Source organism: Colias eurytheme, chromosome 26 (genome assembly GCF_061535395.1).
Source record: "Colias eurytheme isolate Ceu_HAF_F1 chromosome 26, ilColEury1 Martin Lab GWU primary, whole genome shotgun sequence".
Classification (NCBI taxonomy): Eukaryota; Metazoa; Arthropoda; class Insecta; order Lepidoptera; family Pieridae; genus Colias; species Colias eurytheme.
Window position 1 is genome coordinate 1138300 of NC_143005.1, and position 19442 is coordinate 1157741.

A 19442-nucleotide genomic window follows, 5' to 3' on the forward strand; every position below is an offset into this window, starting at 1 on the left:
AATACTAGAATAATAATACTAAACTCTGTCGTAATAATGTATACAGGTGGGTGAGTGCCACCGTATTTCAAAATTGTCATATGACATAGGCTGTTTTAATACTGAATCAAATAGGACGAAATTGGAAAGAGCCTCTGGTAATATAATAAACAGGAAAGATGAGTATTTTTAAATGTTTCTCACGAATGACTTCACAAATTAATTCACTCTACATTCAGCAGAAAGTTAAAGTTTGCACCTGAGGAACATACAAGTAAATATTATTATAAGCTATTGCATAGCTTCTATCGCGGGCCTTGAGCGCGGGGACCGAATCGAGAAATTCCGTAACGAAAAAACCTCACGCTTTCCACTCCGACGGACACGGAGGTGTGGCTTGAAGGCATGCTATGCAATAGCTTTACCGTGGCAGTCCCCGAGTGCCACACGTCTTTTTTTTTATTCTATCACGTATCACCGCGATCGAAGCCACGCGTAACAGCTAGCTTATTTAAGCTGCAAGTACCGTAAAGGAGTGTTAACCTTGATTGCATCAGCGCATGCACTTGGCCCGGCCTTGACACACCTAGGATGCTGGATCGATGAGATGCAATTGTGAAAACACAGCTTTTGTTCTCGTGAAGGGGTTGTAACAATTCGTTTCATACATGGATAGGAATGGCTGGAGACAGCGGTAGTACGACGATCTCTGGTTCGATTTTTGGGAGACTAAAGTTTTGTTATTACTGTTAACCAAATGATTATCAAAATTGCTGCATTCGTATTAGATTGGTTGAGATAGAAACATCATCCATTTAACATCACATCTACAGACCTTCCTAGGCAATCTTTTGCCTTTTTTAAAGGGCTGGATATCATTCAGGCAGTTGATATAACGACGCACTTTTTAATTAAAACGCTATTAATAAAACTGCAGATTTAACCATTTATCACCGACGCATGCAAAAGCACCACTAAAACCAATCCCTAATCAGAATTCTTCTAATTTTCCCAAGAAATTCATACAAAGGGCACAAGCAAGCAGCTATTAAAACCACAGAGCACATTAAGAGGTAGTACATGAAATCTAGAGTACTTGTCACCTCAGCTGCAATTTACCGTAGCATGTGCAATTATTACACCTCAGTGGGAACTAGGTTGAGAGGCGAGTGTAAAATGTTCTTTATTATAGCTGCGTAATAAGTTTTTATACTGCGAAATTGGAGTTTCATACTCGACATTGACTTTTAAACTAAGTGCTCGTTATGTTTTGGTTAACATTTTTTAGTTTTAATTGCTTGGACTCAATTATATTTAACCCCGAAAAGTATGTTTAAAAATTCAGGAATAGAATTATTAAATTATTTTATTTTTTATTTAAGCGAAAAACAAAATAAAAAGTAGCTTGTGCCTGCGATTTCGCTCGCGTACTTTTTGTAAATCAAAACCATTCTCGAATCTTAGGTATCCTCTACAAGGGTTCTGGTTTCCCGTAAATTTTGAAGACATAATCCATCACGCTGCAGCTGGCCAAGTTGGTAGCTGCATGTTATTTTAATTAACAATTAATTCTCTTATTTACATGTAGATAATTACTAGTAATTTATCTTAGAAAATGATTACGCTTGCTTACGTTACGTAGGTCACTACTGAAGTGAAAGTTTTGCGTAACTCAAAATAAAAACAGTCAAAACCTCATTATTCTGCCACTTGTTAAAATATTTTGGTATTTCACACAGTTATCTATCATTATTCTTAAGTAAAAACAAGGAGTAGTTTTTCATGTATTTAATACTAGCTGCTCTGCGCGGTTTCACCCGCGTGGCTCCACTCCTGTTGGTCGTAGCGTGATGATATATAGCCTATAACCTTCCTCGATAAATGGGCTATCGAACACCGAAAGAATTTTTCAAATCGGACCAGTAGTTCCCGAGATTAGCGCGTTCAAACAAACAAACAAACTCTTCAGCTTTATAATATTAGTATAGATGAATAGTGAACAAAGAAGAAACTAAAACGAAAAATCTGTTTTCTTGTTGATTTACAAAAGTTTTAAGAAAAGCTACATAGATCTTTTACGAAGTTTTAAATTAGGCCTAAAAAGAAATGTCGTTAATCGTAATACCACATGGAATCATGGACATGAGGAATGAGGATTGAGGACCCATTAACACGTAACAATATGTAACATTTAGTAAACATGGATGATACACCTATTGTATCATGTGTGTGTACAATCCCTACACGTGGTTTCTGTTTAACACATGTATAGGGTTAATTGCCTGAACTCTTGTTTAGGAAATTATAGAAGATGTTGTATATTTGCAATGAAGTCTTTTTCGTTTTTAACGGTTTTATAATAATGTGATCTATCTTTTCTATTTATATTACGTTTTAATTTTTGGATGAAAAAAAAACTATGAAATCATGATAAATAGCAATCGGGCCTTACAAACTGTTTGTAAAACACATTTAAGCTTGTTTTAATAAACAAACTACCCGCAATTAATACATTATAAGTATTTAATTAAGTTTAATCAACCGTTTTGTGCATTTCAAATGTTAAACCTTCGCTGTACGCATGTAATGTTGTTGATGTACAACGGCGTCATAATTGTTGTATGTTGTTATACCCATTTATGATTAACAAGCCCTAACCATGTGGTTAACATCAGCGATTCCATCAAATGTGCTCGTAACTACACTAGAATACTTTTCACTCTGTGGTCGATTCCCTCAACTGAGAGGCCTACCCTCCATCCCGTTCCCTCCCCCACCACACTCTACCTCCGTCCCTCTCGCAGCATCCGATCGATCCAGTACCCTTGACCTTGGCGTAGCGTAAATATTATCCTGACCTTGCTCCTCTGGACCATTTTCAATTACTGTAAAGTAAAAACCGCTTAGTACTATAGGAACTTGTTTGAGATTAAATACTTTACGGATTAGGGGATTTCTGGGACTTTAAATTTGTTTTCGTAAGGTTTATAGGGTTTCGTAATTTTGGTTATTCATCCAGAAAAGATTTCAATACGTGATTAATATTGCTTGTATATTCGCATGTGTGTAGCCATTATAGGATCTATGATAATCTTATATATCAAATTCTCGTGTCACAATGTTAGTCTGCATACTCCTTCGAAACGGGTGGACCGATTCTCATGAAATTTTCTGTGCATATCGGGTAAGTCTGAGAATCGGCCAACATCTATTTTTCATATGTACCACGGGCGAAGCCGGGGCGGACCGCTAGTATTACATAAAATGTAACGTTATATAGATAGTATATTTTTTGTGATAATAGCATTTGCATCAGCAACGAAGTACTAAAGAGTTCAAAGTTCAAACATATAAGGTCCCCAACTTTCCTTTTACGGGAAACTTATACTGTTTAGGTCCCAAGACGCTTTACTTTACCAATACATATTATATAAGTACGTACATAATTGTTGTGGACTGTATAATTTTTGGGTTCGTGGTCGAAATAAAACCCTTCCTTCGACATACATAAGTACATATATTTTCTCTTTACAATTACAATTCCTAATCACTATTACTTATTAACTACTTGTCTGTAATAAGCACTTGCTCGAACTGATCACTATTAGTACTTATTCGCTACTGGTCTGGAGTAAGCACTTGCTCGAACTGAACTCCATTTGAAAATTCGGGCTATTTATATGCGTCGCCGGCGGGGAGATTCAAAGCGGCCGCCCGGCGGCGAGGCACAAAGCGGCGGCGGCATCCAAAAGGCGGCGAGACTCAAAGCGGCGGCGGCATCCAAAAGCGGCGGCGGCTGTCTTGCATTTGCCGCCTAGGCCACGCCTCCTCCACGTGTAAACGCAATACACGTGGCGTATTGAGTACAGCGCGATAGGCGAAACCGCGGTGCGCCTCGTCGAAACCGCGGTGCGCCTCTCTTCCACGTGCAGCGTTAATATTCCGCCTCATACACGTGGAGCCGCTGCGCGGGGAGCCCCGTTACCGCCCGCGTGTACTCGTCCTTTACAGTCCTCCCCCCGGCGTAGCTTGCGTAGCCTCCTTCATCACGACGAGCTTGCTGACGGGGCGTCTGAAGATCCCGCTCTTGGTCTTCACTTCGGCTACCCGCACAGCGTCGTCCGGCCCGGCGTGAACGCGCACCACGACCCCCATGGGCCATGTGTTGCGCGGCAAGACGTGGTCCACGATGATGACCACGTCACCTTCCTCGAGGCGTCGCGTGTCCTTTCGCGCCTCCCCCCGGGGCACGAGCGTCGGTAGGTACTCCTTGATCCATCTGCGCCAGAAGTGGTCGGCGAGCGCCTGGCTGGCGCGCCAGGTCCGTCGGTCTGCTTCGTCGCACGGCCCCGTCGTCGGCAGTCCCGTTGAGGAGCCCAACAGGAAGTGGTTGGGCGTGAGGGCTTCGGGGTCGTCTGGGCTCACGCTTACGTGAGTCAGCGGCCTTGCGTTCACCGCGAACTCCGCCTCGGTGAGTAGAGTCCGCAGCACCTCTTCTGGCGGCGCCTTCTCCCGTAGTGTCGCGCCGAGCGCGGTTTTCACCGACCGCACCAGCCGCTCCCATGCACCGCCTTGATGCGGCGCACCCGGCGGTATGTAGCGCCACTCCATCCGGTGGCGCAGCGCTTCTTCTTGTAGCGCCGGCGCCCACTCGTTGTACGCCTTCTTCAGTTCTTGATCAGCACCCCTGAAGTTTGTACCGTTGTCTGAGTACATCAGACGAGGCCACCCTCTGCGAGCTGCCATCCTTCTCAGCGCCATGATGGCTGAGTCCGTTGACAGAGATGCGACGAGCTCCAGGTGCACGGCGCGCGATGTCAGGCATGTGAACAGCGCGCCCCATCTCTTCTCTCTTTTTCGTCCGATCTTGACCATCATTGGCCCGAAGTAGTCGACCCCGCAGTTGGTGAAGGGTCGGTGGGACGGGTCGAGGCGAGCGCGCGGCAAGTCCCCTTTGGCTGGGACCTGCGGCATTGCTCGGCGTACTCGGCACAGCGCGCAGTTCTTTTCCACGGCGCGCACTGTAGGCCGCAGGTGGATGACCCAGTAGCGCTGTCTCAGGTCGTTGGTGACGCGCTCGCGGTTGGCGTGTCCGGCGGCACAATGTTCCTGTAACACTATTAGTCTGGTTATTCTGTGCCGGCCGTCGAGGATTACCGGCTTCTTCATTGTGTCGGGTGCCGTGGCTGCGTTTATGCGGCCCCTTACTCTCAGCACGCCGTCTTCCATTACCGGGTCCAATTTGTACAGTCTACTGGATCTGCTGATGGGGCGCGCGTCCTTGATTCGCTTTATGTCTTCTCCAAAGCTGTCGTTCTGTGCGCGCTGCACCAGCAGTCGTTCGGCTTGCTCCAGGTGGCGACATTCTAGTCTCGTCGCCGTGTGTCTGATGCGTATGTCGATGAATGCGAGCACCCTTGCTGTTGCTCCCACCAGTGTGCGGAATTTGGAGAAGCGCTCTGGATCCGGCAGCCATTCCATCTTCCGTGGCAGCTCGCTTACATGCAGTATATCAGCCTCGTCCGTAGTTTCTCGTAGTTCCTTCTCCGTGGGCCACTGGTCCTCCGTCTTTGTCAGGAATTCTGGACCCTGGAACCATCGATCATGTCCCGTGGTGAAACTTAGGCGGGTGGCGTCGTCGGCAACGTTTTCATGAGTCGGCAGCCACCGCCACTCTTCCCTTTGTGTTAGTTCTCCAATCTCACCGAGGCGATGCGCGACGAACGGCGTGTATCTCTTTGCATCGTTGCGCACCCAGTGCACCACCGTCGATGAGTCTGTCCAAAACCAAGTACGAGATATGTCATACCTGTGCTCTCTTCTTATCTGATCGGCGAGTCTGGCGCCGATCACCGCCGCCTGCAGCTCTAGGCGCGGGATTGTCTGCGCGCGCCGTGGTGCCACCTTCGCTTTCGCCGAGACGAGTTTCACTTGTACGCTGCCGTCCGTTCGCCGCATACGCCAGTACGCCACGGCTGCATACGCTTGTTCACTGGCGTCGCATAGCACGTGCAGCTCGATGTCTTCGACGTTGTCCGTTGCGTAGCATCGCGGTAAACGTAGCGCGCCGACCGCTTCCAGCTGCGCCAGCCAGCCCGAAAACTGTTCGCCCTCTTCTTCAGGTATTGGTTCGTCCCATGAAATCTGGAGGCGCCACAGGCTCTGCAATATGATTTTAGCACGGATGGTGAAATAACTTAAGAGGCCTAGTGGGTCATAAATTGACATTACCGCACTTAATGCTTCGCGCTTGGTTGGCGGGCGCTTGCGATCTCGCACCTCCACCGGTACCCTGTTCATTGCTGTGTTGAATCCTAGCGCGTCCTGTTCGGCGTCCCAAATTAGCCCGAGGATCTTCGGGGCTGGCTGCGCTCCTCCCAGCTGCGTTGGTGTGCTGGCGTGCAGTTCTCGTGGCACGTCCCTCAGCATGCTCCTATCGCTGGCGTTCCATCCTCGTAGCTTGAAGCCTGCCGCCGCGTGCACCGTCCGTATTTCTTCGATTGCTTGTCTAGCTTCCTCCTCGTCGGCGTAGCTCACCACCAGGTCGTCCATGTAGTGGCTCTTCGTTATCGCTTCTAACGCCATTGGATATTGTTCTGCGTGGTGCTGCGCATTATGATTACGGATGTAATGCGCCATAAACGGAGAGCTTGCTGCGCCGAATATCATGGACGTCATCTTGTAGTGCTGTGGCGGCGTGTCGCGTCGGCTTCCCCTCCATAAAAACTGCTGCGCTGGCTGGTCTTCGGGTCTTATTTTTACTTGTAGGAACATTTCCTCTATATCTGCCGTGACTGCCACTGCCTTTTCCCTGAATCGAAATAATATACCCGGCAGTGATAGTAGCAAGTCTGGGCCCTCAAGCAGTTCGTCATTTAAACAAGTCCCGTGGCTTTTGGCTGCCGCATCGAAAACCAATCGCTGCTTCCCTGGCTTGTTGGGATTGGTCACAGCGAAATGTGGCAGGTACCAGCACACGCTGCTCTCGCCTTCACTGCCATCGCATGGAACCGCATACCTTTTCTCAAATAAGTTGTTCATCTGCTTGGTGTACTCGGCTGCGAATTCCGGCGCGGCGTCCATCTTGGCTTCAATCTTCAGAAGTCTCCGCAGCGCGGCATTGTAGCTCGGCGGCATGCGGACATTATCTCTCTTCCATGGCAGGCCGATTTCATACCCGCCCGGCGTCTTCTTCGTAGTCATCTCGACGATTGACGTTGCTCGTCGGTCGGCTTCACCTATGCGCGGTCTACTGGCTATGTTCAATGATTCTATCTTGAAGTGTTCTTCCACCAGGTTGTGTAGCCGTAGGTCCGCTTGCTGCTGTTCTCGGACGTGAAGCACGCAGTCCCTTTCGACGATCATTCGACGCGGCGTTGTCCCATGTATCACCCAGCCGAGATTTGTCTTGGAGGCGGCAGGTTCGTCGGCGCCGCCCGTCCGAAGTTCTCTTGTCACGATATGCTCCCAGTGGTCGGTACCCACCAGGACACCCGCGCGTGCTTGTTCGTAACATACCTCATGTTCCGGTATGTCGCGCAGGTGTCTGTACCGAAGCAGGGAACCCGGGATGGACTGCTGATGCAACTGTAGCTTCTTCATTGTGCGGGCGCGCAGGTCGTGTAGTGTCCCGTCGCTCTGCCCCCGCAGCTGCACCGTCACCAGTCGACTTCCTTCTTCAATCTGCTCCATGTTCGCCCCGTGGATGCGGAGCGGCGTGGCAGGACCTTCGGCGCCGATCTGTCGCGCCAGGTCCTCATCAATGAGGGTGATGGTGGAGCCCTCATCGAGCAGTGCGTGCGTCGATACCTCCCCCCGTGGGCCGACGACGGTGACTGGACACATCTTCAGCAGGACGGCGCGGGGCGGTGCGGTTGCGCGGTCAGCAACCGCCATGACGGTTTCTTCGGTCGACGCAGCAGACTCTTCTCTTCTTACGTCGTACAGTGATGAATGATGCGGGCGGCGGCACTGGTTCACGCCGCATGGTTTCGCTCGACAGTAGATGCGCCGATGTCTCTTCGTGGCGCACTTGAAGCAGGCGCCCTTTTCCCTCACCAGCGCCCACCGCTCATCCACCGACAGCTTGGCGTAGCGCGGGCAGGCAACCATGGTGTGGTCGCGCCCGCAGCACAGGCAGAAGTCTTCTTTCTTCTCTTCTTTCTTCTCCTCTTCATCACCACTGCTGGAAACTGTGGCGTATACTGCCGACTTCCTTCTTGGTGGAGCAGGTCGCGCTGCCGCTGCTGCCGTGGTGTCTCTGCGCGCTGGCGCAGTGCTGCTCGTCGGCGCGTATGTGTAGCGGAGCGCCTGGTCCGCCTCTCTCATCAGGAAGCGGGACAGCACCACAATTTCCGGATCTGCCGTACCTTCCTGTGAATATGCATAGTCGCACCATCTGGACCGCAGGTGCGGACTTAGTTTGTCCAATATCTCCCTTGCTAGCATAGGATTGTATAAATACCCTTTCCTATCTATGGTTTGAAGTATGCATACCACGTTCTGTACCTTCACCGCGAAGCTGTTGATGTCCTTGGCCGCTGCTCCAGGTCGCGGCAGCTTCCTCAGGTCCTCCATGGCCCTGTCGATAATTATCTCGGGCCTCCCGAAGCACTGCTCCAAGGTTTTCATGACTGCTTCAGGTGATGAAGCAGTGTGAAGCAGCGCTGCCACGGCGTCCCTTGCTTCCCCCTTCAGGCATGTACGCAGCCGCTGGATGTTTTCTGCGTCGGACACTTGGTACATGCTGCTTGTGTCCCGGTAGGCTGCTCGGAACGGCAGCCACTCTTCGATCGCACCTGAAAATATAGGAAGGTCCGCGTGGCGTAGGCGCGGTCGCGCCATCTTCTCTAGGGACGCCGCCAGCTGCTCGATTCCTGTTCTTCTGGTCGGCGTCGGCGATCTTCCTCTTCTTAGTTCGGATCTCTGGTGTCTGTCATCCTTCGGCACAGGATGTGACTGGAGCCACTCGTCCACCTTGTTTCGTTCTTCTGTCGCGGTGACGATATCTTCCGGCAGGTCCTCGTCTTCCTGTATGGCGGACACCTCGAACTGTAAGCGTTTATTTATTAGTTCTTTCTCAATTTGTAGTTCTTTTCTCTGGATAGCGGCGAGTCGCTCTGCCGCTTCTAATTCCGCCGCCTTAATCCGCCGCGCCGTACTCGCCGACGACCGCACCGATCTAGCGGATCTCGCTGGCGAATGCCGTCGCGGTTGCGGCGGGATCTCCATTGTTTCTGTGGCTGACGTCAAGCGTGCGTCAGACGGCGATGCTAACGGGTCCAGCACCAGCCGCCGCATTCGTTCTTGCCGCACACGCTCTGTCTCCTGGCTCCGGTCTTCAACTTCCACAGCGTCACCCTGGCTGCGGGTTACCACCATGCCTAAAGAGGTGACGCACCGCAGGCTTATACTGGCAGACTCGTTCCGCTGACCAGCACCCCTGATTCCCGGCGCGTACCACTAGGTCACCACTGGCGGCCCGTGTCTGCCCGTAAAAAACCTTACGACTCACCTTATTGGACTAGTACCAACAGCGCGGCCCCGTCGGTAGGTACCTGACTCGCCTGGTGACGATCAAAAACACCAGCAGGCTAGTACCAACGTTACCGGTTTGCCGATATTCGTCCCTCGAAGGTGAGCTCGTTGCCGATGTGTACCTCTCTTCGGCAGGATCTGGTCTTCCACGTGCAGCGTTTCTTCCTTGAAGTATCCGGCGCTCGTTGGATCACACGTTGTTATCCGGCGATCGAAGGGTCACACGTTGTTATCCGGCGATCGAAGGACCACACGTTGTTGTGGACTGTATAATTTTTGGGTTCGTGGTCGAAATAAAACCCTTCCTTCGACATACATAAGTACATATATTTTCTCTTTACAATTACAATTCCTAATCACTATTACTTATTAACTACTTGTCTGTAATAAGCACTTGCTCGAACTGATCACTATTAGTACTTATTCGCTACTGGTCTGGAGTAAGCACTTGCTCGAACTGAACTCCATTTGAAAATTCGGGCTATTTATATGCGTCGCCGGCGGGGAGATTCAAAGCGGCCGCCCGGCGGCGAGGCACAAAGCGGCGGCGGCATCCAAAAGGCGGCGAGACTCAAAGCGGCGGCGGCATCCAAAAGCGGCGGCGGCTGTCTTGCATTTGCCGCCTAGGCCACGCCTCCTCCACGTGTAAACGCAATACACGTGGCGTATTGAGTACAGCGCGATAGGCGAAACCGCGGTGCGCCTCGTCGAAACCGCGGTGCGCCTCTCTTCCACGTGCAGCGTTAATATTCCGCCTCATACACGTGGAGCCGCTGCGCGGGGAGCCCCGTTACCGCCCGCGTGTACTCGTCCTTTACAATAATATAAGTACGCCAGTATATAGGAATTTGCTTACACCCTGAAAATAATTATCTGTGTACTTTCCAAGAAATTTATTAGTGAAACAAATCTCTTAGAAATAACGCATAAAATAGGATAGGTACTTACAAGAAAAGCGGTTTTCTACCTCCCTTTTACAAGCATAGGAATTGCGCAATACAGGATTTTAATTTCCTTTTATGACGGTAATTAAAACCAAGTCATAAGTATAAGATATTTCGACCATGACTTAGTTAGACATCCTGTATCTTGCAGGTTTCGATTGATAATCTAATCAATTTTGATAGGGTTTCTGTATGAAATGCGTGAAGCCGCACCAAGCTTGGACAAGGCTTGAATAGCGGCTTTCCTCGTATATATGAGTAAATTGTGTACTAAAGAGATCGACTTAATAGAATAGTCTTTTTTGTCATTTTGTTTAACATTTGTTCCTTTTTGTCGGTGAAAGTATAAAAAAAGTTGAATTATTGCGTATTTTTAATTAGTATTTACTATTTATTATCTCCTATGTAATTTCATAATATTATCTCAGTATATTTGAAAGAAAGAAAGAAAAAAAAATACATATGTATTTCAATAGCATGTCACACAGAAAAAAATAAATTTTGACCATTAAGACGATACACAAAAAAAAATCCACTGCTTGGCGGGCGGAGTCTATTAGCTCGCTATCGCGAACGCGGGAAGTCATTCTTGCAAACTCGCCGCGCTGCCGCTGGCCGACTCGGGACAAACATGTATGGAGTCGTCATACAGTTATAATATTGTTATACATTTATTTAATTGTTGATTTATTGGTTTTATTTTCTTGCTTATAAACAAATAATCTTCTTTTTAACAACTACTTAGACATTATTAATAATTATTATTATTTCGTAATGTTTACTTTATTACAAAATAATACAGGTTATAAATAATCTTTAAATATCAAAAAATATTGTTACTCTGAAAAAATGAAATGGTAGGTACTCAATAACGCGGACTACTGAATTCATTTAGATAGAATTTGATGCTGACGTAGATATTACATCATGCCCAGAAATGAAAGGTACTATTTCTGAAAGAAGTTATAAACCCTCATTCTTCTCAGTCAAAGTCAAGAGTGGAAGATACCACTAATACAGTGAAACTGATGCGAAACTTTGGATGTTAATTTGTATATTTTTTTGTTAGTTCTTACTTAATCACGTCAAGACTACATTACCAATTTTGATAAAATATAGCTAATTGCCTGGATTTACACATAGGATACTTTTTATCCGAACTGAACACTTCTGTGGGAAAAAACAGGATTCACGATATAACCTAATTCCACGCGGGCAAAGCCGCGGTCGGAATGATATTTTTTTAAATAAAAAAATTGTTTTAAAAAAAAACACAAAATATATTGACGCATGTATTTATTTTTTGCACTCTATTATAATTGTAATTATTCATTACAAATAATCAAAATAAAATAGCCAGAACAAATTTAGGCCCTGGTAGGGTAGGTAGGCAGGTACAGCAATGTGAGACGAACACTGGCTTATTTATACCAATAATAATGTATTATAAACATTAAATTAAGTTTACTTTCTAAGAACAAAAATACATAATATTAGCTAATGTGAAAACGAATCAACCAATCATCCCACAACAATGAAATGTGCACACAAATATTCATCCAAATCGGTTCATGTGATTAGGAGGAGTGACTGCAGCGCCATCTTCCGGGCCCAATTGTGTTTCCAGATCACCCAGGAACTCAATTTAATATACTTACACTAAATTATTCGAAATGAAAACTCACATTACTATGTAAATATGAATATAAACCTGTTTTAGTACTAAGCAATTTCCCGCACAGGTGTAGTAAGTATAAATGAAATAAATATCAACATCAAATTCTTTATACAACATACTTATCTACCACCTACTAAGAAATGTAATTCTTGAAATTTTTTCGTATTTTTTTAAATATAATACTACTCCAATGAGCTCCTGTTCCATATTATGTCCACCATACTTCCACTAAGTTCACCATGATTTTTTATTTCTTTGCACTTTGTTGCTTTTTGCTAAAAATGGAATCATGCGATAAAACCAGTAGAGCGTTGATAACATACATTTTTGACTGAATAAAGGTACTTACGAAAGAGTGGGTTCACATTGTGAACAATCAGTGGGTTTATTTTCCTTCTGGATTCCGGATTTCTGAAAAGATTATCTATGCTATAAATGAAAAAATCTTACACGTTCGTTATGTACTTAAAACAGGGGTACATATCAAACATCTGCATCGTCTATAATACAATTATCATCAAATTTAAAATAAAACCAACTTACTTCATTAATTTGTTCCAATTGTAAGCATTCTTTTTCCTCCAACCTTTATATTTCTTCTTCTTATTTTCTTTATTGTCCCCATTTGTCTTATCGTGTTGTCACCCTTTGTTACGATTGCGCGAGCGACACAAGTTCCCCGTGTGACGGCCGTAGCGGGAATGACTCGTGCAGCGATCGGGGTGGGAAGGTACAGGGCGGCTCTCGCTATATTGGCTGGTCGCGCGCTAATTTCAAGTATTTCTTGTTTATTTCAAAACCATCGCATATTTCAAAATTCTAAATCGGTAGACGTATAGGTTGTATATTTTATAGTTAATATCCAAAAAGTCGTAACTTTACGTTTGTTATTTTGAAGATGCCAGAGATTAAAAAAAAATAACAATGAGAACTTTGTATTTTTTTTCTATCGAGAAAATATTATGGAATCATGTTTCTAAAACGGTAGACGTATTGTGTTACTATTGAACTTTCTTGTCAAGAATTTTCATCACGACAACTTTAATAATATAAAAATTACGAAGGTTTAAAAAGGGCCGTAAATGTTAGAAAAATTAATTCATCACCTTAAAGGAAAACAGATTTTTTTGCTTTATTTAATTTATTTCTCTTAAGCTCGGTCAGTAAGCTAGTTATATTGTGCTCAAGTATATTATAAACTAGTTTTATATCTATTATGTCGCTGACCGGTCGAAGTGGGTATTGTGGACAAGCATGAATGAGCATAGTATCTATTCACTAGTTTGAGCGAATATCTTCTTTTTTTCGTTGTAGCTCCGGTTTTTTTGTTATTCGACCTTGTATAAATATTTCGTGGAATATTAAAGAACTATATTATTTGAGTTTGGTCTCGTTTTTAATTTTTATGGTCAAAAAATCTATGTTATGACGTAATTTTAGGTTTGAAGGCAGGGCTGAACATAGTACACACTACACAGGCGTCTTTTCGTAGCGAAAATGCGATTAATAAAATGTCTAACTAATAGACAACATAGAAAACTAAACTATTTGCATTTTGCAATATGTACTGTAGTTTTTATATGCGAAGTTTAACGCTTTGCAACTGCCTTTATGACGTTTTTTTGGTATTAGATTAATTTACAAGCAGTTGTTGATTTTGAGTAGGTATATTGATTCAATTCAATTGATCAATATATTGATTGATTGTTAATTTTATTGATTGATTGGTTAATTGATCGATTGATTGTTTATTCGATTGATTGATTGTTTGTTCGCTTGCAGGCAGTGCGGATGTCGGGCGGAGGCGGCGCGGGGCTGATGTCGTGCGTGCGCGAGGGCTCGCTGGAGCCACCCTACCGACCGCCGCACGCCGACACCAACACCCATGGTAAGTGGTATATGTTTATGCCACTAGTGTCTACACAAAGGGTATGGTAACTTCGAAAATTTGATATTGTTTTCAGAGAATCGTTTGTTAAAAATAACGAAGGCTTGTACAATGTTTTTCGTATTCAAATAATGCAGCCACAGGATGATTTAAAGTTCTAATTTCAAGGACTTACGGCTGGTTTCTGAATTGAGTATTTGACCTTAAGAACGTCTCAAACCGTGCTTAAATGCTGATTTAATCCTAAAATAAATTTCCAAACATTAAACAAATCAATTCTCAATTCAGAAACCGGCATGACAAAATATGTTAAATCCGATCTTATTGTAATATGTACCAATATTGCTTCCATTATACACATATACAGCGCGAGCGCTTGTTTGTAAAATTTTCTTCTCACTTCATGTATTCATAAAACAATACGCTTCTACCAATCTCCATAATGTTTCCAGGCGAAGGCCGCACGGGCCGGTTCCTGCGGGGGCTGCGGCGGATGTTCAAGCGGCGCGGGCGCGTCGACAGTTCGCCGGACCCTAAGAGCAGTTCGACCAGCGAACTGCTGGACGCGGAACGGCAGGCTAGGAGAAAGTATGTGCTTTTTTGGTTTAGGGTGTTAATGTTGATCGCATTCTACAATAATGCTATTTTTTTTCGGGACAAAGTATTATGTTAGGAGTGATGGATGGAGGAGTGAGGATAAAAAACTTGCTTTGTAATTGTTTGTAAGTAACTAGATAAAATTTTAAAATTGCAGTGAATAATTATTGTGGTTCTTTGTTCTGCGGTCTATCTTAAATTGTCATGTTATATTAGATACGATTTTTTTGTCAGTTTGTAGTCTGCTTATTGAATTTTTATCAGATTGTAGTGATTTGTGCAGATTTTTCGAACTACCTTCGCCATTTTTCATCTATAATCATATCTTCTATATTTCTCTTCTTCATTATATTTCGTTATTTATTAACTGTTTCCACGTGTCTGTTCAGAGAGGGCGCGTACGGCAGCGGGCTGTCCGTATCGCACGACTCCGTGTTCACGGGCGAGCGGTCGGGCGATGAGTCGAGCGACGAGCGGCAAGCGCCCGCGCACGCGCATGTGTCCACCTCGCACCGGGTATGTACACAGACATAGTCTGGCCAGCCAAAGCTGAACCCAGTAAAGGGCGGCAAATTTAAAAAATATGGACCTGGTAACATCGGCTTTAGTAGGAAAAAAACATTTTGATACTTTTGATATTCATAAAAGTGATCATAGTATATAGGCAGAGGCGGCTCGCCCTAAGGAGCGCTGGTGCAGTGAACTCCCATAAATAATTATAATAAAATCATAGTCCTTAATTTAATTATTACCATTAATTATTACTATTTAAAATCAATCGTAATCTTTAAAACTACTGTTAATACCAATGAATATATCCATCATTCCATCATCCCATACACCTGTATAATACCTACTGTATTATGTAACGCGCGAAGCGGAGCGCTCACGATTGCGCTCCAATGAAAAAAGATTTAGTACATTTCCTAATACGAAATCCAATAGGAGTGAAAGAGAGGGTTTTGCCAGAGCCCTGCGCGTGAAACAAAAGATTTTCTATGGAAAAGTAGCAAAATTCGGAGCGCAAACGTTGCCGCCTGCCGGTTCGTTTTTACCGCCCGGTAGGACAGCGATTGCGCGCGAGGTTGCCAGTTACCACTTCTATAATATAAACAAACACTCGAGTCAACTTCAATGCACGCGCGCGATTCATGCAATTTTCTAATTAAAATTATAAAATACGTGTTGAAATAGCCTGTAGTTATCAGTATTACATGTGAGTGTTAAAATTAACAATAATTATAATGTGGCGTTCATTAAAAAGTGTGATAAAACGTTACAAATTCGGCTTGAATGTAAAGCTAAGGGACCGCCACGGCCTGAACTTGATCTTACGCAAAAATGTACGACAAAAACGAAAACATATACGCGTGTGTTTAAATCTGAACAATATGTGAAAACACCGTGGTTGTGTGGTTGTGATGAAAGCAACAAACTATTTTGTTTTCCGTGTCTTTTATTTAAAGCGGGCGCGGCCGGCGGAGGTGAGAGTGCTTGGACTGAAACGGGCGTTGACGACTTAGCTCATCTTTCAATCAAGATGAAAAAACATTCACAATCTCGGTACCATTTGTTGAATGAACTGCAATTGGCGTCTATCGGTCTTGTCGCTTTAAGTTATAGATATTTTTGCACACCAAAAAGAAAGACGTATCACGTATGCATTTTCTTTATAAGTAATTTTTTTGATAAATTGTACTGCTTTACACCATGTATTTTCAGTGTTTTATTTCAAGTGAACACCCATAAAATTTTGTCACGAGCCGCCTCTGTATATAGTAGACCGGGAGATACTGACACAAAATTTCGAGTCATTTGTAACAGGATGGCGGTTCTACAGGGGTCTTAGTACGCAATGACAAAAAGAAAAATGATGGTGTGAACGCTGGTACCGGTGGGTTAGTCGCGTGGGCGTTAGTCGAACTCGTCGGAAAAATAGCGAAAGTCAAACGATTTGTAACACAAAAATTTTAGAATTTACCGATAGCCCATAAAAATGAAGTAGGCGGTAGTGTCATGCCATACTTTTCCGGTATGACTTACAGCCCGCCATACCGACGCGAATGTGTTGATTTAAAAAAAAAACAATAATCAACCATTTGTACCAAGCTAACTTTTGCACAGGTAACCATCGTCGTGCAGCCATTTACGAAAATCGCTATGCCATACTTTTCGGACGATTCCAAATGGTCGCCATACCGCCGAAAATCTGCAAAAATTTTTTATTTCGCCTATCTTTTTGTACCAGTATTGCATTTGGCTTTTTGGAGAGTATTTGATAAAATGTTACCATTATTATATTTGCCATACTTCTAGTAGGGGGAAAAAGTGCTGTCATACTTGAAAAATAAATTTATTATTAATTTATATAAGTGAAGATTTCCAGCACCTAGATCTTTGAAATTTTGTATTTATATTCGTTGATCCTCAAACTTACAGGAAAAATAAGTGCCATACTGTTACAAATCGTTTGATTTTCGCTATTTTCCGACGAGTTCGACTAACGCCCACGCGACTAAACCGCCGGTACCAGCGTTAACACCATCATTTTTCTTTTTGTCATTGCGTACTAAGAACCCTGTAGAACCGCCATCCTGTTACAAATGACTCGAAATTTTGTGTCAGTATCTCCCGGTCTATAGGTACATTAGGTTCACAACACAGCAAGATTTAAACGTTATTAAAGCAAATGATTTGAATCGTTTTCAACAAAACTGACAACTAATTACGCAGAAACGCCATGATGACATTCCATAGTGTAGCCGATACAAAAAACACTGGGTTCAGCTTTGGCTGGCCAGACTCTACAGGCATATTGCTTAGAGAGGGCGTATAGCAGCGGGGTGTTGGTGTCACAGGATTCACAAAATTTATACACGCACACGTAATCATATACAAAGTACAAACATATATAAACACACACATCGCATTGTTAAAAACGTTGATACAAAGGACCCTGTGTTATGTGTACTATGTAACAAGCATAGTTAAAGGACAAAGGTCGAAGTCGTTCGCAGACTTAAAGTCACACAAAACACCGATAATAATAATTTATAATGTATTATCAAAGTATTTGACAAATGCTACAAATTTAAAGACTCTGTAAAGAAGAATAGAATTGAGATTTTAATGGGTATAGTACCTATGTATAATATTATTATTCGTAAGTTGTTGATAGTATATTCGTAAGTTTTATTGTTATAAAGACGCATGCATGACTAGCAAAACAGTTTTTAAAGAGAAAATGAAAATGGTGCATGTGCATTTTACCATTTACTCGATTTATTTGCTGATCATAACGCGCACTAGTGCCATCTATAAACCTGTTCATGTCACGATATTGAACCAATTTCAGTAGTTCCATACTCTACCAATAGATGGCGTTTATATAAAATAAATCTTATGAACTTTTAAGATCCTGAACAAAGAATAATTATATCATCATTGCATAATATAAGAGAAACTTTGATATTATATCAATAAAATGAATAGAGAATACATATAAATAAATACATAACGATACGATCGGAATATGCAATACTTATTGCAAAAATAGAAAGTATTCAAAAGCACATGTCACGATAGAAACCGAAGTCGAAAAAACAGTGAAACTTGGATAAACATTTGCAAACCACTTGTATTCGTGATAAATCTATAAATTGTCATTTAATTTCTAGAAGTATATTAAAATGATATTTTATTTTTCGTGAAAAATTTTGCATAAGAAAAAGGTCCTATCGTCACCGAAAACTTAATGTTTTTTTAAATTATTTGTTAATCACGTTATTTTGCACAATGTAAAGTGACAAACTATTTTAAGTAGGTAATTATATTTTCTTTCCTCTATTCGCACTCAGATAAAAAAAAATTCGTAGGTACATATGAGGTACATATATGACTTTTAAAATACACGCTCTGTCCATCGTCGCGAAAATAATAAACTGATATTTTTTTTTCATTTCGACTACATAAGGAAGCTGTTATATTGGAAGCTCTCCATTTTATTCGCCAACGAAATCGAGGGTTGAAATATCTGCTAAGTATATAAGATAATTTAAGCATTTCAATGCGTTATAAATTACAAAATACTTTCATACGTTTGCCAAACAAAGGCAATAATATTAAAACGCAGACATTTGCAGCTAAAAGCTGCGTCTGGTTAGTGTCTGACTCAGTTCTGATTATCTTGTAGCAGACGCATTTATCTCGTAAATTATTGTAATTTGTAATAACTCGTGTGGGGGCAGATTGTATTGCATTTATTTCACGTGAAGAAAATGCACAAATTTTTATTTAATTAAACAATAGTGAATATTTTTTTAGTATGAAAATTTTAGTGGTATATTTTTGTCCTGTACTAAAATATTAAACAACATGAATTGTTCAATATTTAAGTTTAACATCCCACTAATCTAATAACACTTCACAATTAAAATTTTCCTATAAAGAGAATTATACAAACATAGAAATTGAAATAAAAACTAGTAAGTTACAGAGCTTTTTGATCCTTATTATAATTTTGGTTCTGTAGTGGTTACGTATCTATGCGCTCTATCATTACACAAAATTAAGTTATTATGCATCCTAATAAAACAGCGCTATGCATAATATTCATAAATATAAATAACAAATAAACTCCTCCTTTGCTTGCTCTGACATAAAAAAAAATAACAAATAAATACACAATTTGTATTCCGAAGCTTAAAAGCACGTTAAAGCTTAAAAAGTATTTATACGTTATATATGGTCGTAACCATGTCGTAACATATTATTAAATTATTAAATAAGTAATCAATGAAATTAATTCTAAAATAATATA

General features: G+C 42.9%; 2 protein-coding genes and 1 long non-coding RNA gene across 3 annotated transcripts in view; 1 reads left to right on the forward strand and 2 right to left on the reverse strand.

Moving 5' to 3' along the window:
- Positions 1–17380, forward strand: part of LOC149897016 (uncharacterized) — a 74701-nt gene extending 57321 nt beyond the window's left edge. The window contains exons 3-6 of the mRNA XM_090117018.1: positions 13921–14026; positions 14479–14614; positions 15013–15139; positions 17357–17380. Coding sequence (XP_089973144.1) covers positions 13930–14026; positions 14479–14614; positions 15013–15139; positions 17357–17380 — 384 coding nt within the window. The 5' untranslated portion in view covers positions 13921–13929. The remainder of the gene's footprint in view (positions 1–13920; positions 14027–14478; positions 14615–15012; positions 15140–17356) is intronic.
- Positions 3985–9360, reverse strand: LOC149897017 (uncharacterized). Its single transcript, XM_090117017.1, has one exon. The coding sequence runs from the start codon at positions 9358–9360 to the stop codon at positions 3985–3987; it is 5376 nt and encodes a 1791-aa protein (XP_089973143.1).
- LOC149897018 (uncharacterized) lies at positions 11422–13243 on the reverse strand. Its single transcript, XR_016458241.1, has 3 exons — positions 12682–13243; positions 12488–12549; positions 11422–12413 (listed from the first exon to the last, which is right to left on the reverse strand). It is a non-coding gene; the product is annotated as an uncharacterized LOC149897018 (long non-coding RNA).
- Positions 17381–19442: the final 2062 nt, after the last annotated feature.